At 51.3% G+C, this 27,473-nt stretch overlaps 1 protein-coding gene across 50 annotated transcripts in view; it reads right to left on the minus strand.

Annotated features, from left to right (window-relative positions):
- Positions 1-26,592, minus strand: part of CABIN1 (calcineurin binding protein 1) — a 101,534-nt gene extending 74,942 nt beyond the window's left edge. For 13 of the 50 annotated variants that reach the window (XR_014826046.1, XR_014826050.1, XR_014826048.1 and 10 more), the window contains exons 1-13: positions 26,513-26,592; positions 16,139-16,197; positions 15,628-15,720; positions 14,493-14,606; positions 11,946-12,080; positions 10,623-10,803; positions 7,896-8,025; positions 7,541-7,690; positions 5,433-5,719; positions 3,957-4,125; positions 1,665-1,801; positions 1,110-1,327; positions 103-181 (exon numbers count right to left, since the gene is read on the minus strand). Coding sequence is in view for 25 of the 50 variants with exons in the window: in XM_021074233.2 (XP_020929892.1) it covers positions 103-181; positions 1,110-1,327; positions 1,665-1,801; positions 3,957-4,125; positions 5,433-5,719; positions 7,541-7,690; positions 7,896-8,025; positions 10,623-10,803; positions 11,946-12,080; positions 14,493-14,606; positions 15,628-15,720; positions 16,139-16,141 (1,696 nt within the window). In the remaining 25 variants the exon portion in view is untranslated. Of the gene's footprint in view, positions 1-102; positions 182-1,109; positions 1,328-1,664; positions 1,802-3,956; positions 4,126-5,432; positions 5,720-7,540; positions 7,691-7,895; positions 8,026-10,622; positions 10,804-11,945; positions 12,081-14,492; positions 14,607-15,627; positions 15,721-16,138; positions 16,198-17,793; positions 17,925-24,278; positions 24,392-26,512 lie in introns of all 50 variants that reach the window. The other 37 variants (XR_014826047.1, XR_014826049.1, XR_014826038.1 and 34 more) reach the window with 6 other exon arrangements.
- Between the last annotated feature and the right edge of the window lie 881 nt (positions 26,593-27,473).

Raw genomic sequence — 27,473 nt, forward strand, 5'->3', positions numbered from 1 at the left:
ACTGCCCCCTTCAGGTGTGACCCGGCCCCCCACTCCTGCCGCATCCCGGTCGTCCTGCCAGGGATGCAAAACACCACCCTGTACAGGACACAAAACACCTACCCGCAGAGCTCCTGCCCTTGGTCAGCAGCCACTGGTCCAGTTGCAGCTCCATGCAGGACAGGGACATCAGCATCATGTCCTGCAAGACAGTCACCAGGGTCAGCAACAGGGCACAGAGTAGGCAGGGGTGGGGCTGGGACGAACCTAAACTAAAGTTCACTCTGATGAGGGTATCATTCTTTTTCTACCTATGTTTCATTCCCTAAATGATCATCAGTGGCTACCTGCCACAATGTAAAAAGAGGCATGTGCATCACCACTGGGACAAGACTTGGGAGGAGCCAAGTGGCTCGTCCTTAGTCTTGAGGGACTGCCCTGCAGAGGAGGCAGCCTCTGCACCCACCTATAGCCCCCAACCCTGAAAGTGCCCGGGGTGGGCACGTTCTCAGGGCAGGGCACACGAGGAAGCAGCGGCCCAGTGGTAAGAAGGCACTGGCCTGGCCAAGTGGGCACAGCTGGGAAATGACCACCTAGTTTGGGGACTAAAGTCTTAACACCTCACACCGCTGCACACTGTCCCACGAGAGCAGGCCTGGTAGGCAGAGGCTGCCAGGAGGTGGTCCTCGAAGTGTCCCAACAGAGGTGCACGCCCAGGGGATGATGACTCACATGGCCCTATAGATCCTGGGCCCCTGTGGCTACTGCATAGCACTGCCTTCCTTCTCCAATGGGAGCAGAGGCCAAAGCACCCATGTTCTCTGGAGCAGGCATGAGTGCAGGGGCCTGGGCTTAGCCCCCACTGCTGGCAGCCCCACATTTCCCTAGGCAGCCCTCCCGACCTCTGCATCCAGCCATTGAAGCAATAGGTACTGGTCCCTGGACATAGCCTCTCCTTCACTCCCCTCCATCTCAAAAAGATTGCCACTCACCCCACAGCTCCCTCTGCAGTCACCCTGTCAGCTCTGCCTCCAGAGCCACCATCCCAGCGGTACCATCACCTCCCACCCAGGATCTTTCTAGGTGCAGGTCCACGACCTCCCACTGTGAAGGCCCCGGGCCCAGCCCACCTTGATGTGCTGGCTGCTGCAGTCTCTGAGCAGCGGGTTGGGTAGGCTGGCGCTGTGCCTCCTCCAGCTGTGGTAGATGCTGAGCACCACCTCCGCCAGCCCCGGCGGCCACCTCAGCAGGAACCTGTGGCCCATGCTCTTCAAGTAGCGCACTAGCAGCTCCAAGATGCCCCCATTGGTCAGGTTCTCCAGCAGGAAGGCGTGCACATCCTGCCTCTCTGCCAAGGGGAAGCAACCCCCACCTGAACCAAGGGCCCCTGTGCCAGGGCAGGCACCCTGCCCCCACAGAGGCATTGAGGTCAGACTGCCCCTTCCAACCCATTCTGGCTGCACAACTGGAGCAAAAGCCTCTGAAGCTCCAGGCCAAGGCAGGTGAGGAAGGGCTGAGCTCCTGGTGCGTCCTGTGCCCCATCTACACATGAAAGCCACACTCAGAGATGCCGACACGGATGAGCCCAGACATTTCAGCAGACCCTCCCCCAGAACAAGGCCTAAGTGGCTTGGGGAAAGCAGGAGAAGGAGTTCTTGACAACTGAGGCCTGTGGCACTGCCTACCAGACTCCATGAATGTGGCAGAATCAAAGGACAGCCTGTGAGGCCCGACACTCGGAAAGCTCTCCAGCTTGGCTTCTGACGGGACTTCGTAGTTGTTAAAGGGGTCATCCTCCTCCTCTGGGTCCAGCTTTCTCAACCTGCACGAAACACACCAGGCTTGCAAAGGCTACCTCCCCGCATATGAGAAAACCTGAGCCAGCAAAGGAGACACCATGAGAGGCAGGCCTGGGCCTCCATTGACCTGGCCTGGCCAGCACCCGCCCTCTTTCATCCGTCCACCAGCAGGTCATCACTAAGCAGCAAGCAGAGGCAGACCCTGTTCACAGGAAGCTTACCTTCCAGCAGGAGAGAAAACAAGCACACACCAAGAACCCCAATAGGGGCCAACCCCGCAGGGTGCAGGATAGAGGCCACCAGGAACCACCTGGATAGCAGAGTTAGGCGGGTCTCTCAGGTGATACTCATGCAAGAAAGCAGGATGGGGGACAGTGACAGAGGCCACCAGGCACTGCCTGGACAGCACAGTCAGGTGGGCCTCTCAGGTGACGCTCATGTGAGGAAGCAAGACAGGGACAGAGATAGAGGCCACCCAGCACCGCCTGGACAGCAGAGTGACACTTGTGAGAGGAAGCGGGAAGGGGACAGAGACAGGGGCTCCTGCGCAGCCCACAAATGCAGCGGGATGTGTAAAGGCCCCAGGGAGCCCAGGGAGTGAGGAGAAGGTGTTTGGGCACGGCAGGCCCTTCCAAGAGCCCCTCACAGCCGACACCCCTATGTAGACCCTCCCAGGACCCCATGTTGGCCGTCCTTGCGCCCCCCGCCCCAGATGGACAGGCAGGCATCTCTCAACCTCTTCGTGCAGTTCCCCACTTCGGGGACAGTGCTGAGCAGGCCACTGTGTTCCTCTGGCCTGACTGACCATTCCAGGAAACTGACATGGAAACCAACCATTGGATCAAAGTTTAAAAAGAAGGTAAACGCCATCCTTCGCCAAGGGGGTGGTTAGGGGCAAGGCCTGGTGGGGGCAGTGGGCAGAGGGGAGAAGGGGAAACGGTCACTCCCCCAGCTCCTGGTGGGCACCCCAGGAGGAGCCAGTTAGAAGACCCATGCCCTCCACTCACTGAGGACAGCACCATCTCTGAGCATGTCACTTTTTTTTTTTTTGGTCTTTTAGGGCCGCACCTGCGGCATATGGAGGTTCCCAGGCTAAGAATCAAATCAGACCTGTAGCCGCTGGCCTACGCCACAGCCACAATGCCAGATCCAAGCTGCATCTGCAACCTACACCACAGCTCATGGCAACGCCAGATCCTTAACCCACTGAGCGAGGCCAGAGATTGAACCCACGTCCCCATGAATGCTAGTCAGGTTCGTTAACCACTGAGTCACAACGGGAACTCCTACAGCACATCACTTTCACCACAGAAAAACAGAAAGGCAACAAGTTGGGAAAACTGGGAATCTTGCGCAAAACAGATTTACAATCCACCTAATGCTCCTGGCTCCTCTTTGTCCTCCAACTGGATGTATCACTACTGTCCTGAGCCAAAAAGCCAGCTGAGACTCCTGAGGAAGATGCTCACAGAACACATTTGGGCACCTACCGAACTCCATCCCACAACCATGAAGGACTGAAACACTATCAATTCACAAAGGGGACAGGAGAAGGAGCCCCAGCTGATCAGATGCCTGCCCTCAAATGTCAGAAGCCAGAAAGATGAGCAACCAGCAGAAACAGAGCTGCTGGCTGCATTCAGCTCAGGGTGCTAAGAGGTCCAGCCCTGGCACCATAAGCCCCAGAAAGGCTTAGGAATTGAGCATCTGTAGGAGGTGACAGGGCAAGGGCAGAAAGTCCGGGGCCTGGGAGGTGCCCTGGGGCGCAGCACCCAGCTCCAGGCAGCCTGGCCCAGCTCTTTGCAGGAGGCTCCTCTGAGCAACACAAGAGCCCAAAAAGCCCAGGGTGATTCTTCTTGGAACTCGGGGAACCCTGCTGAGCCTGTGGAAGCCAGGAGGCGCCTTCCCTAAAAGTAGCGGCCCAGCTTCCAGCCCGGGGAGGGACTAGTAAGTGCCCAAAAGTTGCGGCTCCCACCTTCAGGAAATTCAGAGGCAGGAGAGGCAAGAAAACCCAAGATCCCAATTCAAGCCCCGCCACCACCACCACCACTAGTGGCCGCCTGCACAGATCTTATGGGAAGATAGAGGGGAGGGGGCCATGGAATTAGAGGATTCACTGGCGGCAGAGGCAGGAGGTTTGTGTGTTTCCTCTTCCCAAACAGAAAAAGTGCACAGTACCTGGATGGTAAGAATTTCACCAGAAGCTCCTGGAAGTCCACCTTCTCTTCTTTTTTGCACTTGGTATTTCGGACACGCGCAGACCGCCGCTTTGCCGTCTCCCCACTCTCCTCAGAAATCTTCTTCCGCTTTACCCCTTTCTTGGATTTATCTCCCCCAGAAACATCACCTTCACAAAGAGTACAAGTGGAAATCTTACAAGAGGCAGGCTAGGGAAGACAACACAAGGCGCATTGGTCCCCTTTTATAACCCTGCCTGCCGGGTTAATCTTTAGCTTCATGGATGTTCAAGAAGTCTCCCAACTCCTCTTCAACAAAGAGCCTGAGAAAAGTCCACTTCAAACTACTTAACTCTCACACCTTTCTTGAATTCAGAGCCCACGAGCCAGACCCCAAGATTACTTTTCATAGCTGCAGAATGGCAGGGTCTCAGAGTCAATCCTCCCAGCAGTGCCTCACCCACTGGCTGGCCCGGGGATGAACCTGGGATGGGACTGAGCAAGTGGCAGTGACACAGACTCCACCCACTGCCCATGGCCCAGTGATACAATGTAGGCAAGATTGTGAGAATCCTAGAGAGCAGAGGGGTGTCACGTACCATTAGGTGAAAGGTTAGAAACAGTCACATAAACATTCATCCAGAAACTCCTTTAACTGCCAGGGGCTCTTTACTGGTGACACCAGAATCAAAGAAAGGCTTAGCAGCTCTTGCCTAAAACTTTTTTACCACTCTGATGATAATAAAAATCAATAAAACTATTCGAAAGTGTACTACCAGGTGTGGTGGTAACTTTGCCAAGTGCTTTTGTTTTTTTTAATGTTATCCAAATTTTTTTTTTTTTTTTTTTTTTGGTCTTTTTGCCTTTTCTTGAGCCACTGCTGCAGCATGTGGAGATTCCCAGGCTAGCGGTCCAATCAGAGCTGTAGCCACTGGCCTATGCCAGAACCACAGCAACGCAGGATCCGAGCCACGTCAGCGACCTACACCACAGCTCACGGCAACGCCAGATCCTTAACCCACTGAGCAAGGCCAGGGATCAAACCCGCAACCTCATGGTTCCTAGTCGGATTCGTTAACCACTGCGCCATGACGGGAACTCCCTACTGAGTGTTTTTTAAGGCCAAAGGACTCATAAGAGCAGTGCAGAGCAGTGCTGGCAGCTGGGCGCTGGGGGCAAGTCAGCAACAGAGCAGGGCCAGCAGAGGGAGCTGCCTGCTCACAGGTCACAAGTGCATGACCTTTCCACCAGGACTTAGCAGCTGGGCTTCACCTAATGGGGTTCAAGGAGCTGCATCCATGAGGACCTCCTTTGGGGGGGTCCACTGCTGAAGCAGCTCCTGATGGGGGAGGCCCCAGGGTTTCTCCTCTGCAGGACTGTCTGCAGGACCCATCCCTCTGGAGCATCTGGGCACCCCACAATCATTCCTGCTCAGCACACAGGGTCTCCCCAGAAGCCAAGCCCAAATCCTGCTCACCTGCAGGGAGGCCCGTCTCCAACAGGCTGGGGCTGTGTAGCGGGAAGCTGGCTGTGGCTACTGGGGTGTAAGAAAGCACGGGCTCTGCCACAGTCGCCGCAGGGCTGGCACTGGCAGGGCTGGGCTGGGTTGCACTGACAGGTGCCACCCCCACGGAGGACAGCAGAGGCTGGCTGGGGTCCTGGTAGTCAGAGAGGTCAATCCTCTTGCCAAGGCTGGGCCGCGGGGGCTCACAGGTGCTGAGGTGGTTGTATGTGGCCAGCAGACTCTCCCCGAGGCACTTCCAGCTGCAAGGAGAGGGTTCCACAGTGGGTCAGCCCCTACCACAGGGCAGCCGGCCAGAGAGGGTGCCTGGTTTCACTGCCTGCCAAGATGGGGCACCCTCCCTCTCCCTGAGCAGAAGCCTGAGGCATCTCGGCCTTGGGCAACTTCAACTCAAGCAGACAGGCAGGAAAGCCACCAACTCACTCAGAAGCTCCTTCCCCATGGGGTCGAATACGGAAAACATTGGTGGCATTGCTCTGTTGTCACTAGTCTGGTCGGGAGTGGGGGAGGGGTGCAAGCACTAACAGGGATGTGCTCTAAAGGGGTTGAAGAGCTCCTGACAGCGCCACGTTACTTGTGTTGCATGCTCCGCTGTGCTAAGGTGTAGCGTGTTCTGTGCTATATGCCACCTGCTGTTTTGTGCTTTACACACTGGCCTGTTGTACATGTGTGCTATGCTGGGCTGTGGGACCATATGGGGGAGATGTGACATATCCATCCATTCTTGAATGGCCTCCCAGACCCCCAGACCGAAACCCAAATTCTTAGCTCATGCCCACTGTGCTAAGTACCCCTGGGATTGCCCCCAGAATGAGGCTGGCATCCAGTGAATACTATGGAAGGCATGAGGACTGTGCTTCAAAATCCAGGATCTAACCAAGTGGACATTCCTAAAGGGATTTCTTACTTTTCCTTCTCTGCTGTTAGTAAGGGTTGCATTTGGATGAGAAAGAATTTGCTCACAAACATAAATACACAGTTTCACTTACTCAGGGCTGGCTTATGCCTAGTAGACACTGAAAAAACCTGGGGTGGGGAGATAACCGTGGCCCATGGCCTATCTGTACAGCCCAAAGCTAAGAACAGTTTTCACACAAAGAATACACAAAAGATACGATACCTGCCCACAAGTCCTAAAGCCTTCCCCAAGTGGTCCTTTACAGGAAAGTTGCTCCCAGAGTTGCTTTCAGTGACCCCACCCCACTCTTAACCACCATGCAGAGCTTCCTGCAGCCAAACCATCTCCCTCTGCTTCTCTCCAGTCATGTCACCACAACTCCTTGGGGCATCCTCGGGCCTCTACTCCCTCAGGGTAACTGGGAGGCACCCAGGGACCCACCCCAACCCCCAATCCACATTCAGACTCCACTGACAAAGCAAGGGGAAGGGCACCCAATAAAGGCCCAGAGCAGCCACATTTCCTGACTGTCTGAGTGCCTGGGTGGGAAGCTATTCCTGGGAGACTCAGTGTGCAAGGACAGACAAGGAGCAGACAAGGTCAGAGCCAGGCCCTCCTGAGCACGTGCGAGTGCTGGCTCTGCTGGAGCCCCTCATGATTGACTTAATCATCCTGACACCCCTCCAGGACAGGGATGCTGCTCTCCCTTTCCTGGGGGGTGGAGGTAACGAGGGGCCAGGGAGGGAGCTGCAGGACCTTCCATGATGTGCCTCCAGCATGAGGTTCATTCACATTATAGGTGTGAGAGTCAATGTCAGAATGTTAGGACCAGAAACTGTAGGCCAGGTCTCACCAAGGTGCTAAATGACCCAACTCTAGGAGTGGCCCTTCCTGGGCTGTGCCAAGCCCACCTTCCTCTCCAGCTTGGACTCGAGAGCAGGAAGCCTGGACCTGGGATTAGCTCAGGTGCCGCCCCCGCACCATGTCCAGGGCTTAGCCAACATTGGTTTCCCTCCCCCTCAGGGTGGGGCAGATGAAAGGGGCTTAGACGGATGTGGGCAGGTGGCAGGGCCAGAAACAGCCAGGGCAGAAGGCTGCTTCTGGCAGCCACCCGCCAGCATGCACCCAGCTCCCCCATGCAGCAGCCCATATAAAGACCACCTACGTGAGGAAGGGGATGGGCTGCACCAGCTTCAGGTCTGGCTCCTTCTCACGTATGGTCAGCGCCTGCCGCCTCCTCCGCAGCCCCAGGGCCTCATCCACAATGGCCTGCGACTCAGCCGCACTCACAGACACGTCATGGATGGACATGTCACTGAAAGAGCACAAGACAGAGAAGAATAACCACGTCACGCTGGAGGCATAGTGGGAGTTTTACACAAAGGGATACAGTTAATACATTTCAATCTTATTAATTTTTCCTACAAATAAAATCACCACTTGATTCTGGGCTGGAAGGGGCAGTAATCAGCATTCTTAAATCCCTGCTTTTAGAACTTAGGGGAGGGGGGCAGACTCACCACTTTAGGAACATGCGGAGGGAATCCTTGCGGAGGCACGGCTGCTCCTCAAAGATCTTCTCCTTGAGAACCAGCCCCTTGCTGTAGCGGCAGTCCTTCTCCAGCGCCTTGCAGATGAAGTACAGACACGCTGTGGGGAGAGACCATGTGACTTCCAAGTTGCATTTGAAGCCCTGGCCTCACCAGCAACACAGAGACACATTCACACTCTGGGGTCCAAGAAATGAAAGGTAAACAACGAGAGGATTTCTGGAAACAAGAATACCCATGGGTAAGGGGCGAGCCCCCACACTTCCAGGGACATAGGCTGTGCAACTCTGTGGACCAGCATAGGCACCACACACAGCCCAGCAATTCCACCTGGAGGCACTGGAACCCTTGGAGGGCCCAGGGGAGTAGAACATCAGGAAGAGGCTCAGTGCCCTGCCAGGCCAGGAAAGGAGGCTCCCCACCCAAGCCGTGCCACATGTGGCTAGGACGGTGCAGGTGGAGCAGAAAAAGGCCGCTGGGTGGCCCGGGAAGAAGCCACCGGCATGTCACAGGGGGACTCGATTTGCACATATGAAAAGGCTCCTTCTCCTCTGCCCCACCTATTTCCAATTCTCCTTTTCTTTATCTTTTTTGAAACCGTCCTTCAAAAAAGGTTATTGCCGGAGTTCCCATCATGGCGCAGCGGAAGAGAATCTGACTAGGAACCATGAGGTTGCGGGTTCAATCCCTGGCCTCGCTCAGTGGGTTAAGGATCGGCATTGCCATGAGCTGTGGGGTAGGTTGCAGATGCAGCTCGGATCCTACATTGCTGTGACTGCGGTGTAGGTCAGCAGCTGTAGCTCCGATTAGACCCCTAGCATGGGAACCTCCATATGCCGTGGGTGCGACCCTAAAGAGCAAAAAAAAAAAAAAGGTATCACCTGCAGTTTAATTTAAGACACATTCATCAGTCCTGCTAAAGCAACAAGGAGGGCTCTCCAGTCAACAATCTGGAAAGCCCCTCTAGAGGTGGCATGAGTAACAGGCTAAACAAACAGGCAGAGAACAACAGGACGGTGTGGCCACTGGAGGCCTGGGCACCAGGATGGCCCTGTGTCCTCCCAGCTCCCAAGTGAGGGCGCAAGTCAAGCCCTCACTTGTGACAAGCAGAGGAGGACGGAGCCGGGGAAAGGAAGAAGAGCCAGAGCAGAAGCAGGATACACATGGAGGCCAGGAGAGCCCTGGGCCACAAACTAAACTGCACACCAGGCAGCCCAGAGGTTTCTGCCTCACACAGGCAAGGACCTGGTTTGCTCTGAGACCATGAGGGGAGTGGGGAGAAAACCAGGGCAGGGGGTGCACTGAGCCTCTGGATGGGGCCAGTGAGCTGCAGCCAGGCTGAGAGCACCTGCTACAGAGGAAGGCCTGGGAAGTGCCAAGGGAACCAAAGGGGGACAGCAAGCAGACCCCAAGCACCCTACCTACGAAAGTGAGCGTATAAACGGCCACTGGGTACTCCTCTGGGGCTTCTGTGCCTATACCTCCTTAAGGGGTTCACAGATACAAGTACCTGCTTAGTCCCCAAACCCATCTTCTCACAGAGAGCTGCACTAGGTAGCAGAACACAGGCGGAGCACAGCAGGCTATGCACCTACAGGTGGCACCCCAACTCCAGGAAAGCACCCAAGAGACCAAATGTCTCGGAAGATGAAGGTGCCAGAGTCAAAACAGGCAACCAATAGCTGTCGCAGACGTTCATGTAAGGAAGTACATGAGAATGCCATGCAGCGGGACACCAGGGCCCAATGTGCAAGCACACGACAGTTACGTGTACAGGGGAACAGGACAGACAACACAGGTGCTCAGACAGCCCTTGGCCCAGGGGCCCACTTGCAGGAGGCTCTGGGCACACAGGAAGTCAGGGCCGCCTCAGGCAGTGAAGCTGAGAAGGGGCCACGGCAGCCTGCCTCTGGGCCCTGCAGACCCTCTCGTGCTGATATGCTTCACTGTATAAACTGGGCCTCAAAGTGTGTACCCGGCTATGCACGCTTGGCCTTGACTGCCCAGGTTTATAAAGCCGTGTGGATAGTAAGTAGGGCCCAGGCTCCTGGTCTTACTCTACTCTGCCCTGAGAAGAGGGAAGGAGAAGCCTCTGATAGTCAGCCTCCCAGATGCACCCTTCAAAGTGAGGACAGTGCTGGTGGCACTTCTGTGCCTGGACAGCCACCCCACACTGGCCTCAAGGGCTGGCAGAGGATCTGACCCAGGAGGCCCAGAGCCCAGTCAGCGCCTGCCTGAGGATGGCCCGTGCAAGGGGCCGATGTGTTCCTTGCAGAGCAGAGGGCAAGGCAGGGCCAGCAAGAGGGGTGACTTCAAGGCAAACTGGGCCCCACCTGGCACAGATCTTTCCAGCAGCTCCAAAGGTGGAGCCACTAAAAGGAGGAAGTGAGCCCCGGGCATTAGGAGTGAGGCTGCCACTGTGAGACCATCTGTCAGCAAAGTACAGAAACAGGCACAGGATGGGACACTGCGGGGAAGGAAGGAGCGAAATGATGGAACACAGATCAGAGGACATGCTTCTTCCCAAGACATCCAAGACACTCACCACATCTCAACCGAGTAAGAAAGACAAGCAGATCACACAGGGAAGCACAAACACCTCCATCTTTCCTGCAAGCTAGGCAGAAAGCCCTCAGTACTAACTTGGCTTCCAGCTTTCCCAAGCGGCCCTCCTGCCTCAGTCCTTGGCCCACTCACTTGTATAATCGCTGAGGGTGTACAGGACAGTGATGAGGTTGTCCAGACAGGGCCAGTGGTCAGGATTGCACCGCAGCCCTTCCTCAAAAGCATGGCGAGCGAGGGGGACCCGGGTGAGCCTCAGGGCCACGTGTCCGATTTTATACCAGAGGTTGACGTCCGTGGAGTCCAGCATGACTGCCTGGAAGCAGCGTGAGCAGAGGCGCACACTCAGTCCCTTGCAGGGATCCATGGTGGCAGGAGGGCACAGCACTAGCCAGCCACCTAGACTATTCCAGGGTGACAGAGAGGTCACAAGGGCCAACTGATCTAACTCAGAGCTTTTCTTGATACATTTCTTGATACTCTGAACATCAGTATTCCTTACATATTCCATATGTTAAAAAAGTGAAAGAAGAGGTTCCCATCCTGGCCCAGCAGAAATGAATCTGACTAGGAACCATGAGGTTTCGAGTTCAATCCCTGGCCTCGCTTAGTGGGTTAAGGATATGGCATTGCCGTGAGCTGTGGTGTAGGTCACAGACATGGCTCGGATCTGGTGTTGCTGTGGCCGTGGTGTAGGCCAGCGGCTATAGCTCTAATTCGACCCCTAGCCTGGGAACCTCCATATGCCTCCGGTGCGGCCCTAAAAAGACAAAAAAAAAAGAGTGAAAGAAGTAGAATTAAAAGAAAATAGAGGAGCCTTCTGGAATCCTAGAAATATCACAGGTGGGAGACAGACCCCAGTTCACAACCCTGCTCCCACGCCGACCAGCAGTGTCATCTCCAGCTTCAGTCGCCTAATCCCTACAAGGACAATAAAGACGCCCCACCTAGCAGGAGGCTGTGGGGATGAGCAGATGAATGGGGGCTGGCACCTCACAGGTGCCCATGCAGATAAGCTGAAGGATAGAAATAACAGAACACCACTGCGAATAGGTACTGGGTGCCAGGCATCAGGCCCCGTTCTCAGCACCCTCTTTACATCACTCCAACTACACCAGTCTAGACTTGGAGGCTCAGAGAAATTAAGCAATCACCCACGGTCACGTGCGCTCTGAGTGGCAGAAAAAGAACCCACACACAGCCCTCTCTGAACCCGCTGTTGTCACCTACTGATGGAGCCCCAGGCACCACAGTGGCCACACCCTTCAGCCAAAAAGTCCATAATCCCACCATTCCTCTAAAGGCTTCAAAAGACATTGCACTTCCATGCAGCACCCACCTTCATGAAGAATTCACCTCCAGACAGCTCTCACCTCCAGGCAGCACCCACCTCCAGAGAGAACTCACCTCCAGGTAGAACTCCACTCCAGAAAAAACTCACCTCCAGGCAGCACTCACCTCCAGGTAGAACTCCATGGCTGTCTCCAGGTCCTCGCGCTGGGCTGCCAGCTGGGCCAGGTTCTTATACGTGGAATACTTCAGCATCAGCCCAGGGTGTTTCAACCCCTCTTTCTCATCACCAGATGAAACTGCCTATGAGCAAAACAAAGGAGCAAAGTGATACAGAGGCCCTGAAGCCTCAGCAGACAGCAGGACACCTGGCTTCAGGACTGGCCTCTGCCACAGGCCTGTGGGCCAATCCAATGCCACCTTCCACTGGAAAATGAAAGTGTGGCCCCAGGACCCCCTCCAGCTCCGAGCACACAGAGAAAAAAGGTCAGACCCCCACAAGGCAGTTTGTAGGCGTCCAGGTACCAAAACACATAGAAGGAACTTTCTCACCACACCCAAGGACGCCAGCTTGGATGGTGACATTTACAGCATAAAGCCAGCTGGCCGCTCCTCCAAGCTACTCCCGGCACTCTGAAAAGGGGACAGGGCATGTGGAGGCTGCATGGAGGCAGTGGACCAGTGCCTGGGCAGCCAACATACACGTCCTACACACCCAGCAGCACAAGACAGGTCACTTTAACTAGAAAGTAGGTGTCCCTGGGAAAACAATCCCAACCCCAATTATTACAAGACAGAGCAAGCTGAAGAGCAGAGCCTACCAACATGCTGTGTGTAAACCATGACCGCGCTAGGAAAACCTTATGACTTCTAAGAACCCTTGATTGAGCTGTGCTAACCATGGAAAAAAGACTAACCATTTTGGCAGAAACCCTCAATGGCACAAAGAGGTCCTTCCAGGGGTGGGTCCACAGGCCCACCTGGTCCAGGGCAGGTCACTTATGCAGGGCTCTGGAGAAAGCCCAGGCAGAACCCACACAGCACAGCCTCGTCCATCACCCTCTACTATCTTGGGTCTCACACTGCCTACATGAACGGCCGACCAGGGAGGGCTTGCCCCAGCTGCCTTGGCCCTCCAAGCCCAGAACTCTTCAAAAACTGGCACGAACATTTTTACAGAGACTAGACAGTGGCACGTCCACATAGCAGTGGAAGCTCTGGTGACCGACCTCCGTGATGGGGACAGACACTCACAGGGACCAGAGGCTCACTGGCCCCCATGAGCCCCTTCAGCACGTCCAGCTCACATGGCCAAATTACACACTTCTTGAGAGCCAGCGTGTTCCAGGCCTGTTTATGCCAAGTGTTTGTGAGACCGTAACTGTGGAATTTAGTTTAAGTACACCTGTGCCAGATGAGTGTGAAAAGAAACTTGCTTGTATAGTTTCTGTACTTTCCAGTTGTTTACAATGAGTGCAGGAGGAAGAAGCTGAAGAATCTTTTTTTTTTTCTTTTAGCTTTTTAGGGTCATCCCTGCGGCACATGGAAGTTCCCAGGCTAGGGGTCAAATCGGAGCTACAGCTGCCAGCCTACGCCACAGCCACAGCAATGCCAGATCCTTAACCTACTGAGAGGGGCCAGGGATCGAAACCACGTCCTCATGGATACTAGTTAGGTTCGTTACTTCTGAGCCACAGAGGGAGTTCCTAAAGTACTCTTTTTAAGGCTGAAAGTGATAGAGAGACGGCCACAGCTGGGAGCAGGAGGCTGACAAACAGCCAGTGCTAGGCCCACCGGCATCAGCTCTGTGCTTCAACCACCAACTCAGTGCGGTGCTTACCCACTCATCCCTCCCGTGGCCTACGAGGGAAGAGCCGCTCCTGAACTGTGCCCAGCACTGGTACCAGCAGTGCCTGGTATGTGTGGCATAAAGTCACTGCCCCTCACTAGGCTACTCATGGCGGGGGAGGGGGGGGAGTGTCACAATGCCCATGGCCTGAATTCCCAGGCACTAAACAGCAGCAAGAATTCCGACAAGCCCTATGGTTAGGTGTAAAGAGACACTGAGGGTGAGAAGAGACAGCTTCTGTGGACAGGGAGGACTTGGCATTCCAGGGCGGCAGAAACCAGCCGGGTACCGTGGAGGCATCTACTTCCTTACTGCACATCGCCTGAGTTTGGCGCCAGAGTGCTTGAAAACAAATCTTTCCTCCTAATGAAACACACATCTTCCTACTCAATTTCAGGTCCCAGCCCATTCCCACACCTCCTAGTGACACATCCATGATCTGCCACCACAGTGAGGCCCTGACACTGGGTGCATGTCCTGCCTGCCCACCCCTCCTGCCACATCTGCATGGCTCCATGTTGCTCTCCCAGCCCTTGCTCTACTGATGCCTGTCAAAGCCCACCATGCATCTACAAGGCTCCCGGCTGCCAAGCTGCACTAGCTGAGTGGCTCTGAGCTATCGACACTCCCAGGCCTCAGCTCACACAATCATGAACTGGGAACGATGCACCCCCTCCTGGCAGTGATTGTGAGGATCAAGAAGGAACAGCAACCAGCACCTACAGTGCCCTCACTCTGAGCCAAGAACCAGCCATATGCTTCTCCAGATTTGCCAGCCACTCACAGCAAGCCCACGAGGTGGCCACGCTGCCGGTAGGGAAGCTGAGAGGCCACTAGCTCAGCCCAGAAGTGGGAGAGGACCTCACCTCTCGCAACAGGCGCGCCTCCAGGAGCTCATGGTAGGCTTTGGCAGACTCCTCAAAGCGGTCGTGTTTCTGCAGATCCAAGGCCTTGTGGTACAAGGCAAAAGCCTCTGCTTCCTGCAATCCAAGACAGGAGACACTGTCATGCACACAGGTTTGTCTTTTTAAGCCAACAACAGGGGGCTGGGGAGAGCTTCAGTCATAGCCATGCCACCAGTCACCTGTACACCCTGTTGTGACCACAGCCTTCCAGGAGCTCATCACTGGGAGGAGAGCCCCTCAGGAGCCCCCCAAGGAACCTTGGGCCACACAGGCTCAACTGAGTCTAGGCAACAGCAAAACCAGGCTGAGGGTGTGCTGATGCTTCCTGGGTAACGTGAGGCACGCAGCCACACCAGCCAGGGGTCCCGGAGAGGCCCAGACGGCAGGGATGTCTCCACTGCTTTCCACCCGCCACTCTGCCCGACAGCCCATCACTAGCAGGGAGGCCAAGCCCACTGACACGACTTGGAGAGCAGGACTGCCAACTAGCAGATGTCTGAGAGGGCTCCAAGCTGTCCCGGTTTCTCCTGGGAAGGTGTATGTTTACTCCAGAGAAAACAGAGACAAGAGCAAGCCCTCGTTATACTTGAAGATGTGGGTGGAGTGTGGACAGGAGGAAGGCAGGCAGGCTGGAATGGACTCGGTGCCAGGCCTTGTGGTAGAGAGGACAGAGCAGGAATCTGGAACACACAAGTTCAATCTGGCCCAAAGACTGTCAGCCAGACCCAGGCCAGGCTCCCTCTAGGGCCTCCTCCCCTGGAAAACAGGGGCTTGCACCAGGAAACCCCGAGGCAGTAATGTGATCCCGCCCCCAGGGTGTGCCAACCACCATGGCCTGCGCGGAGAACAGGCTGCACAGAAAGCTGGCCCTGCTGACAAGGGCCTACACATGCTCACAGAAGAAATAGCGCCACCATCTCAAGGGGGCCATCCTAAGTGGAGAGGATGAACATGATGTGGAGAGCCGGCCATCTTTCAAATGGGGTTTTCCTCTAACATCCCATTAAGGAGATGTGGGAATGCACTTAAAGTCAGGAGCCACCTAAAGAAATGAGAATCAAGACCCGCCTGCAGAGGAAGATCCTGGATTACACACCTGTGCCTCCTTTGTCTGGGTCTTGTGGCTTTTAAAGCTTCCTTCATGATCATCCTCAACTGTGGAGCTGGCATTCAAGGCTGCAATTCGAATCTAGAAGCAGAAGTTGAGGGAAGGTTTGCTCGTCACTCGGCTTGTCAGTAACCCACAATGAACACAGCTCTACATGACACGTTCTGCCTCAAACAGCCATGGCCTCCTCAGAAGGTGGGGACTGAACAACAGAGAATCAGCCAGGATAAGAAAGAGGACCAGAATATTCTAAAGGGGCCAGGCCAAGCTGCTCAGGGACGAGTCCACTCCAACATGGCAAAGCAGATTTCGACACAACAGGTAACTCTGTGCCTTCAAAGCAACTGTGATGAGGCCCTGTAAACCATGTTCACAGGGGCCAGGCACCCACACCCTCAAGTGTGCCAAGAGCCGCCAGGAGGAAGGTTGCCCATCCCAACAGCCCTCATGGTCCCCCCAAGAAAAGGCCCCCCGGAGTGAGTGGAGCACCAGCACGCACCATGCTCAGAGGCCTCAGCACCACTGCCCATCACTGGCGGCCACACCCATCACAGGCTCCTGCAGAGGAAACAGGACAGGCTGAGAGAGGGCCCACAGGAGCTGGCTCCGGCACACTGGAGCAGGAGCCTCGGGGTGGCTGGCTATGTGGTCTGTCACCCAGGGAGTCCCTCGGCCAAAGCCCTTGCCCTCGCCAGATAAGGCACCTGATGCACAAGAGGAAGGCCTGCGCCTGCCCCCAAGCTCACTGTTCACCAGAGGTAAGAGATCTGGAAACAATACTTTGGCAAAGGTGAATGAAACAAAGAGAAATACAGGCAACATGGAAAGGTAGAGAACAAGTCATTGGAAGGGGTGGATTAAGGCCTTCATGAAGCCCCAAGGGAAAAACCTAGGCTGGAGCAGGTAAGCAGAGGCGGGAACTGGAAAGCCAGGGGGCAGAACGTGGAGACAGGAGGGCGCCCTGCCAGGGAATTGGAGCTTTATTCTGCAGGCAATAGGGAGCCACTAGAGTTTTCCAAAAAACAAAACCTAAGAAATACTAAGGGAAAAAAAATTAAAGGTAGGGAGACCAGTGGGAAACCTGCAAAAAATGACAGGATTGGTAAGGATGTGGAGACATCAGAACCTGCCACTGCTGCTGGGAATGAAACCTGGTGCAGCTGCTGTGGAAAATGGTCTGGCAACTGCTCAGGATGGCGAACACAGAAATGCTATTCCTAGGCATTCACCCAAGAAAAATGGGAACATGTCCACACCAACACTTGTCCACGAATGTTCATGGCAGCATTATTCATGACGGAAAAAAATTAAGTGGAGACAACCCAAATGTGTGTCAACTGATAAAGAGATAAAGAAACTGCAGCCTGTCCATACAATGGATTCTCATTCAGTCATAAAACAGACTGAAGTAGTGACACTTGCTACTTGCTACATGGTGGATGAACCTTGAAAACACACTACATGAAAGAAGCCACAAAGGCCACATATTATCTGACTCCATTTAAATGATACATCCAGAACAGACGAATCCACAGAAACAGAAAGCAGACAGCAGGCTGGGCAGGGGGGTAGATGGGCAGGGGCCACTGATAGAGTCAAGGTTTCTCTCCAGTGTGAAGAGAACGCCCTGCAATTGATTGTGGTGACGGATCCACAACTGTGTGGCTACACTAAACTCAATGAACTGTGCAGCACCTTACAGAGCTGAGCCGTCCGGTCTGTGACTCAGGTGCTACTAGTAAAAAAGAGACTCCAGAAGGCTGGCTGGGACAGTGGTAGTGGGGACAGAGGGCACACATCCCAGGGGGCAACTACAGAACTGGGCCCCTGGGAGGCTGGAGGGGCAGCAAGGGTTCCAGATAACACCAGGGTTCTGACCTGAGGGGCAGCACCCCTTAACCAGCCAGGGAAGGCAGAAAGGAGCCAGAAAAAGTCCCGGGTGGAAAGCTGGCAGAAGGCCCTGGCAGGGCCCAGCAGGCACTGGGAAGGAGCCTTGGAGACAGACTGAACCCGTGCTCCCCTGGTATAAACTAAAGTGACTAGCACTACTGGCAACAGAGATCACAGCAAGGCTTCCACGTGGGGCTCTGGGCTCTCATAGGCTTCCACAAGGAAGACAGGAGAGTCCTTTTCACAGACAAAAAAGACTCAAACCTCCACTAGGCTGACTGCTACTTTATCTCCCAGGTTCCACATTTAGAAAAAAAGAATGCTGCTGATTAACTCTGGAAACTGCTGCTTCACCATCAACCATGCTATGATGGACACCGTGACCACCATTCGATCTGGAGAGAAAAAAACCAGAGAAAAGTAGAAACTATGGCACTAAAACCCTGTAGCCAGACTATTATGTAAAACACTCTCAGGGAGTTCCCACCATGACACAGTGGGTTAAGAATCCAACTGCAGCCACTCAAGTCACTGGGAACATGCGGGTTCAACCCCCAGCCCAGCACAGTGAGTTAAAGGATTCGGCATTGCCACAGGTGTGGTTTAGTTCGCAGCTGTGGCTCTGATTCAATCCCTGGCCCAAGAACTTCCAATTGCCAGGGGTGCAGCCATAAATAAATAAATTAAATTAAATTAAACACACTCAGGAGTTCCTGCTGTGGCACAGTGGGTTAAGGATCAGGCATTGTCATAGCTGCAGTGTAGGTCGCAGCTGCTCTGTAGGTCACAGATGCAGCCTGAATTTGAACCCTGGCCTGGGAAGTTCCACATGCTGCAAACATGGTCAAAAAAGAAAACACACACACACATACACACAGAAAATAACAAGCGTTGGTGAGGATGTGGAGAAATTGGAATCCTCGAGCATTGCTGGTAGGAATGTAAAATGGGGCAGTCACTGTGGAAAATAGTACAGAGTTTCCTTTAAAAAAATTAAACGTAAAGTTACCATATGACCCAGCAATTCCACCTCTGGGCAGATAAATACCCCAAAGAATTGAAAGCAGATATTATACATATATCAGCATCATTCATAGTAATAGCTCACTACAGCATTAGTCACAATAGTCAAAAGGTGGAAGCAACCCAAGGGTCCACTGATGGACAAACCGATACACAAAATGTACTTTATTGATACAACGTTATATGATTCAGCCTTAGAGAGGAAGGAAATTCTGACCCAGGCTACAACACAGATGAACCTTGAGGACATGATGTTGGTGAAAGTCAGTCAGTCACAGAAGGACAAACGCTGTATGATTCCACTTACATGAGGCACCCAGCACAGGCATATTCACAGGGAGGGAAAGAAGAATGGGGATGTCCAGGCTCTAGTGGAGGGGCAATCAGAAGCTACCGCCTATGGGTAGAGTTTCTATTTGGGGTGATGAAAAATTTCCAGAAATAGCTAGTGGTGATAGTTACACAACATTGTACATTTTCATCAGTTTAAAATGGTAACATTTTTATGTTTTACATATCTTGCCACATTTTTTAAATGTTACCAATTTAAACGAATCAAAACTACAATGAGGTACCAGCTCGCACCAGTCAGAATGGCCATGATTAATAAATAAGTCTACAAATAACAAATGCTGGAGAAGCTGTAGACAAAAGGGAACCCTCCTACACTGTTGGCAGGAATGTAAATTGGTACAACCACTATGGAAAATACAGAGGTTCTTCAGAAAACTAAATATAGAACCACCATATGATCCAGCAATCCAATTCCTGGGCATATATCCAGATAAAACTACAATTCACAAAAAGACACATGCACCTGCATGTTCACTGCAGCACTATTCACAATAACCAAGACATGGAAACAACCTAAATGCCCATCACAGATGAATGGATTAAGACAATGTGGTACATTAACACAACGGAGTACTTCTCAGCCATAAAAAAGAACAAGATAATGCCATTTGCAGCAACAAGGATGCAACTAGAGATTCTGATACTAAGTGAAGTAAGTCAGAAAGGGAAAGACAAATACCACATGATATCACTTACAGGTGGAATCTAAAATGTGGCACAAATGAACTTACCTACAGAATAGAAACAGACTCACAGACATAGAGAACAGACTTGTGGTTGCCAAGGGGAAGGAGAAAGGAGAAGAATGGACTGGGAGTTTGGGGTTAGTAGATGTAGAATATTACATTTAGAATGGATAAGCAATGATATCCTGCTGTATAGAACAGGAAACTATATCCAATCTCTTGTGACAAAACATGATGGAAAATAATATGAAAAAAAGAATGTACATACATATACATTATATGCTGTACAGTAGAAATTGACACAATATAAATCAAATATACTTTAATAAATTTTTTTTAATTTAAAAAAATAAAATAGAAGCTCCCAATGTGGTGCAACGGGATTGGCAGTCTCGGGAGTCACTGGACACAGGTTTGATGCCTGGCACAGTGGGTTAGGGATCCGGCATTGCTGCACCTGCAGCTTAGGTCTCAACTGTGGCTCCAATCCTTGGTTCAGGAGTTCCATATGCCATGGGGCAGCCTAAAAAAAAAGATGTTCAACATCATTAGACATGAGATATGCAAATTAACACCATGATGAGATACCACTACACCTATTAGCACAGCCAATTTCTTTTTCCTTTTTTCTTTTCTGACTTTTCTAGGGCCACACCCGTGGCATATGGAGGTTCCCAGGCTAGGGGTCGAAGTGGAGCTACAGCTGCCAGTCTATGCCAGAGCCACAGCAACGCCAGATCCAAGCCGCATCTGCGACCTACACCACAGCTCACGGCAACGCCAGATCCTTAACCCACTGAGCAAGGCCAGGGATGGAACCAGCAACCTTATGGTTCCTATTTGGATTCATTAACCACTGCACCACGATGGGAACTCCCAATTTCTTTTTTTCAATGATAATGCTAAGTTCCTGTCAGGACACAGAGCAATCAGAGCTCTCATACATTTCTAAGAGGAATGCAAAGTGGTACAGCCATGCTGTAAAACAATTTCTCATAATGTAAAACGTACATGTACCATTTAACACAGCAATCTCACGCCTACATATTTACCCTAGAAAAACTTCCACACGTCTGTTATGTAAAAGTCTATATCAGCTCCATTCAAATCACCGAAAACTGAAAACAACCCCAACACCCTTCAACATGTAAATGGATAAACTGGTATGACAGATAGGTACTGCTCAGCAGGACCCTACTGATACAATGCAATACAATCACCAATTAAAGAACAGTCAATACATTTTTCAATGTTCATGAATCTCAAAGTCATTATGCTAAGAAGCCAGTCTCAGAAGGCTGCCTATTGTATAATTCTATCTGTATGCCATTCTGAAAAGACAAAACAAACACATTAGTGGTAGTCAGGGGTAAGGGAAGTGTGTCAGGACTTTGAGGGTGACAGGACAGTTCTGCATCCTGTTTGTGGTGATGGTTACACAAATCTATGCATGTGTTAAAAGTCATAGAGCTGTACACCCCTGAAAAGCTCAAATATTTTAACTTACTGAATTAAATTTAAGAAATATAAAACATTTTACTAAATAAATACAATTTTTAAGAGTGCAGGGGAGAGATTCAGATGTTAGACAAAGCATAATTCAAGCCTAAATGTTATTAAATGTGACCAAAGGCACAATTCACATTGATGATATAATACTTAAGAATATACACCAAATAACACAGCAACCATTTTTTTCTTTTTTTGCTTTTTAGGGCTGCACCTGTCGCATATGGAAGTTCTCACACTGGAGTAAAATCAGAGCTGCAGCTACTAGGCTACACCACAGCCACAGCAACACCGGATCCTTAACCCACTGATCAAGGCCAGGGATGGAACCCATATCCTTATGGATACCAGTCGGGTAACTAAGAGCCACAGCAGGAACTCCACACAGCAACCAATCTTAAGGAACAAAAGCCACAGGAGATGCTATTAGATAGAAACTCACCCCTCTCCTTACAAGACAGATCCAGTGGAGAAGAAATAAGTAAGGAGACGGAAGATCTAAACAAAACAAATAGAGGAGAATTGTATAGATGTTACCAAACTCTACCCCCGACAACAAAGACCACCCACTCTCCTCCAGGGCCACAGCACATTCACAGGAAATGATCCTACATGAGGTCACCAAGAGAATATCTTCTATAAAGTACAAATATTAAAAACAACACTCTCTCCCAAAGCAACAGAAATAAAAGAAAAAATAAACCAATGGGACCTAATCAAATTAACAAGCTTTTGCACAGCAAAGGAAACCATAAAAAAACCCAAAACGACAACTTACAGAATGGGATAAAATAGTTTCAAATAATGCAACTAACAAGGGCTTAATCTCTAAAATATACAAACAACTCAGACAACTCAACAGCAAAAAAGCCAACAACCCAATGGAAAAATGGGTAAAAGACCTGAATAGACATTTTTACAAAGACGACACACAGATGGCCAACAAGCACATGAAAAAGTGCTCAACATCACTGATTATTAGAGAAATGCAAATCAAAACTACCAGGAGGTACCACCTCACACCAGTCAGGATGGCCACCATTAACAAGTCCACAAATAACATACGCTGGAGAAGGTGTGGAGAAAAGGGAACCCTCCTGCACTGTTGGTGGGAATGTAAGCTGGTACAGCCACTATGGAGAACAGTATGGAGGTACCTTAGAAAACTATACACAGAACTACCATATGACCCAGCAATCCCACTCTTGGGCATATATCCAGACAAAACTTGCCCTGAAAAAGACACATGCACCCACATGTTCATTACAGCACTATTCACAACAGCCAAGAAATGGAAACGACCTAAAAGTCCATTGACAGATGACTGCATTAAGATGTGGGGAGTTCCCGTCGTGGCACAGTGGTTAACGAATCCGACTAGGAACCATGAGGTTGCGGGTTCGATCCCTGCCCTTGCTCAGTGGGTCGGGGTTCCGGCGTTGCCGTGAGCTGTGGTGTAGGTCGCAGACGTGGCTCAGATCCCGCGCTGCTGTGGCTCTGGCATAGGCTGGTGTCAACAGCTCCGATTAGACCCCTAGCCTGGGAACCTCCATATGCCGCAGGAGCGGCGCAACAAATGGCAAAAAGACAGAAAAAAAAAAAAAAAAAAAAAAAAAGAAGATGTGGTATATACACACAATGGAATACTACTCAGCCATAAAAAAGAACAAAATAATGCCATTTGCAGCAACATGGATAGAACTACAGATTTTCTTACTAAGTGAAGTAAGTCAGAAAGAGAAAGACAAATACTATATGATATCACTTATACCTGGAATCTAATATACAGCACAAATGAAATCTTTCTACAGAAAAGAAAATCATGGACATGGGGAACAGACTTGTGGTTGCCAAGGGGGAGGGGGAGAGAGTGGGATGGATTGGGAATTTGGAGTTAACAAATGCAAACTATTGCCTTTGGAATGTATAAGTAATGAGATCCTGCACTGGGAACTGTAGCTAGTCACTTATGATGAAACATGATAATGTGAGAAAAAAGAATGTATACATGTATGTGTGACTGGGTCACCTTGCTATACAGTAGAAAACTGACTGAACACTGTAAACCAGCTATAATGCAAAAAAATATAAAAATCATTATAAGATTAAAAAATAAAAACGACACTCCCTAATAACTTAAAACTAGGTAAGTGACAACCACCCCACCAGTAGCAGAGGAAGAAAAGTCCTTATGTCTAAAAATGTAGGAACCGGAGTTTCCTTCATGGCTCAGCAGTTAACAAACATGACCTGCATCCATGAAGACGAAAGTTCAATCCATGGCCTCGCTCAGTGGGTTAAGGATCCGGCGTTGTGGTGAGCTGTGGTGTAGGTCACAGACGTGGCTCAGATCTCCTCTTGCTATGACTGTGGTGTAGGCCAGCAGCTGCAGCTCCAATTCAACCCCTAGCCTGGGAACCTCCATATGCTGCAAGTGCAGACCTAAAAAGCAAAAAATAAAAATAAAAATAAATAAATTTTAAAAATATAAAAATAAAAATGTAAAAACCTCATATTAAACAACTTCCAGGGAAAAGGAAATGCAACTAAAATTCTAGACATTTAAAGAAATACAAACAATGAAAACACGTCACATACGTAAAAACACAGTGTACTCATCCGTGGGCGGAGGGAGAGGGGGCAATAGAAAGGATTATCTCCATAGAAAAGAAAGCCTATGACAAAATTCAACACCTATTCATGATATTAAAAAAAAAAAAAAAAAAGGCACCTCAAGAAAACCAGAATTTTCTGTATTCTATATATATATATATTTTTTTTTTTTGGCCAAACCAAGCCACAGCAGTGACAACACCAGATCCCCTAACCTGCTGTGCCACCAGGGAACTCCTGGAATTTTCTTAACAATGTTAAAACACACATACCTTAGTCTAAAGCCAAAATTTATTAAATGAAGTAACACCAGAAGGACTTCCTTTAATACCAGCAATAAAGGATGCCCACTGAAATGCCATTTCTCACCTAACACACTGGCAAAAACTAAAGCACAAAGGCACACTCTTGGTGGTAAGGTTGTGGGGAAACAGGCACTACTCTCAAACACCTTTGGTGGGAATGCAAATTGGTACAAGCCCCCCACAAAAAAAACAAACAAACTAGTATAGCCCCTCTGGAAAAGAGTATGATAACAGGCAACAAAATCACCAATGCACTTACCTTTCAAGCCAGCAATCCTAGGAATCTACCCTGAAGATGCATCTCCAACCATGTAAAAATACATATGCACAGGGTTCCAGCACTGTTTGCCATTGCAAGATCTTGAAAACCACCTAAATGGCCACAGATAGTCCAGGATATGAATAAATAAACTATGGCACCTCCATACAATGAAGTAACATTGCAGCTGCAAAATCCATGAGGGAATGTTCACAGCTACATTATTCATAATAACCAAAGAGAAGAAACAACCCAAATGGCCATCAACTAATTTCTGGATAAACAAAATGTGGTCCAGCCATACAATGGAATATCAATCAGCCATAAAATGGAATGAACTAATGAAAACACAGATGAACCACAAAAACATGATGCTGGGAGTTCCCACTGTGGCTCAGCAGGCTAAGAACCCAACGTAGTGTCCAAGAGGATGCAGGTTGGATCCCTGGCCTCAGTCAGCAGGTTAAAGATCTGGCATTGCCATGAGTTGCGGTCTAAATAGAAGACTCAGCTCAGATCTGCATTGCTGTGGCGTAGGCCGGCAGCTGAAGCTCTGATTCAACCCCTAGCCTGGGAACTTCCATATGCTGCCGGTTGGGCCCTAAAAAAGCAAAACAAACAAACAAACAAACAAAAAACTCAGCAAGGCCAAAAAGTTTAGAAGTTTAGTAAAGACTAAGTAACTGGTGGAGTGCTGTGGATGCTCCAGTTCTATCCCCAGCGGGGCGCAGTGGGTTAAAGGATCCCCCTTTGCTACAGCTGTGGCACAGGTCAAAGCTGTGGCTGTGATGCAACCCCTGGCCTGGGGAACTTCCATTATGCCACAGGTGGGACCATAAAATTTTTAAAAAACCAAAAAGGCACATTCAGGACTTAAACCTCATGAGTTTCCAAAATCTTTATGGTACAGTTTTCATGGCCCTCAGAACACATGACAACAGCACACCCTGAGCACCTCACCCAGATCCAGTGATAAGGGGTGATGTTTCTTAGCAGGCTCTGGCCTGGGAATGGGGAAGCCTGGGCCGTGTGACTGACATGGCATCAGATGCCGGTCTCTAGGTCATTTCCCTCCACTGTATGAGGCTTTGGGCTAGACTTGGGATCCACAAGCTACCAAGCCCACAGTTTCTGTACAGCTCAAGAGCAAAGAATGGCTTTTTCTTTTTCTTTTTTTTTTAATGGCCATACCCATGGCATATGGAAGCTCCCAGGCCAGGGATTGAATCTGAGCCACAGCTGCAACCTACCTACCCTGCAGCTGCCGCAAAGCTCGATCTTTTTAACCCACTGCTGGGGATTGAACCCCTGCCTCAGAAGCAACCCAAGACGCTAGGGTGGGCAGCACAACCCACAGTACAATGGCAAGAACTCCCACTTTTTACATTTTTAAATGGTTGAAAAGTTCATGACACATGAAAATTACTGACAACATAAAATTGCAACTTCAGTGTCCCTAAATGAAATTTTCTTGAAACAACTTTACGAACTGTCGTTGGCTGTGTCCACAATACAGCAACAGAGCTAAGAAAACTATGCCCCCTCCTCATTATAAGCACAATTACACTCATTATTGTCACAAGGAATAGTATCATATAAACTACTCTATTTAGAACCGAAGTTTGCTGACCCCTGAACCAGACGTCTCTGAGGACACATGGGTCCTAACCACGGTTATGTACCACACAGAAAGAACCCCAGCCGCTTGGTCCGCATACACAGTAGGCCCTTCACCAAGGGGTGAAGGAACCCCTAAAGCCGCCTGTGCAGACACCTGCCGACGTCAGAAAGCTCCACCTGGCCTCCTCCGGGACGGCAGTGGGTCCAGGCTTTTAGTCTGGAGTCGGCTAGCCTGCCGGGAAGCTGGGGACTTGGGACAAGCGGCCGCACCACCTCTCGGCCTCAGTCCCCATCCCGCGAGGGGCGCCCACCTGGTGCCCGCCGCGCAGCGCCGCCGCGAAGGTTAAGTGGAAGGACACGCAGCAAGGGTGGGTGCGGGGCCCTGTTCCGCGACCGCAGACGGGACGGCTGAGTTGTTGAGACCCCCACAGCGTTCCTGAGACCCCCGCCCCAGGCCCCAAGCGGAGCGGGAGCCGCCAAGAGGTTCGCGCGGCAGTGGGGCCTGGCTCGGCCGCTCGGGCTCCCAGCCTGGGTTTTTCCGTGAGCAGCCCCCAGCCAGCCGCTCCTCAGCACCACACCTCCAAGCCTCACCCCAGCCCGGGGCCTCCCCAAACCTGCAGTACGCGAACTCACGAGTCGTCTCCACGGCAACAGGCCGTCCGCCGGACCCCCGCGCCCGTCGGAAGGACTGCGCGCCTGACAACAAGGAGCGCTCCCATTGGCTCGGGAGCCGGCTCCGCCAGCCAATCGGCGAGCCCGCACGCGCCTTCCCGAGAGCCAGCGCGCGGGGACCTTGAGGGCCTCTTGGCGGTAATCTGCAGCGCGGTTGGTGACACCTGCTAAGTAATCGGCAGCAGTGTTCCAACTGCGACAGGTGCTCGGAAGGTGGAAACCTGGGGACACTTGGAGGGGACCAAGGGAGTAACAATATTCTCATTCCTATGCCCGTGGCTCACCTTTTTCCGAAAAGGATTTGAAGCCTAAAAACCACAGATACAACGAACTATTGAAGCAGAGAGTACTGGGGGCGGGGAGCGGAGGGCGGGTAGTCTGTTGGGAGGTGAACGGGCGGGGGAGGGAACAACAGAATTTAAGAGCCTGGAAGAGGGTTTCTGACAACCGGCTGGGACTGAGATGTTACGCTCTTGGGAGCTAAGCATTTTAGGGAAGGGCTTCCCTGGTTCAGATTTATAGGTGCATGAGTCCAGGAAGTATGATTTAAATAAGAATGAATGTTAGGAGTTCCCTGGTGGCTCAGCGGTTTAAGAATCTGACCTTGTCTGGAGTTCCCGTCGTGGCGCAGTGGTTAACGAATCCGACTAGGAACCATGACGTTGCGGGTTCGATCCCTGCCCTTGCTCACTGGGTTAACGATCCGGCGTTGCCATGAGCTGTGGTGTAGGCTGCAGACGCGGCTCGAATCCCGCATTGCTGTGGCTCTGGCGTAGGCTGGCAGCTACAGCTCTGATTCGACCCCTAGCCTGGGAACCTCCATATGCCGCAGGAGCGGCCCAAGAAATGGCAAAAAGACAAAAAAAAAAAAAAAAAGAAGAAGAAGAAGAAGAATCTGACCTT

The sequence above is a fragment of the Sus scrofa genome, chromosome 14 (genome assembly GCF_054392235.1).
Source record: "Sus scrofa isolate SSC_HxYL_T2T_F1_AM1 chromosome 14, Sscrofa_HxYL_maternal_Yorkshire_Landrace_v2.0, whole genome shotgun sequence".
Classification (NCBI taxonomy): Eukaryota; Metazoa; Chordata; class Mammalia; order Artiodactyla; family Suidae; genus Sus; species Sus scrofa.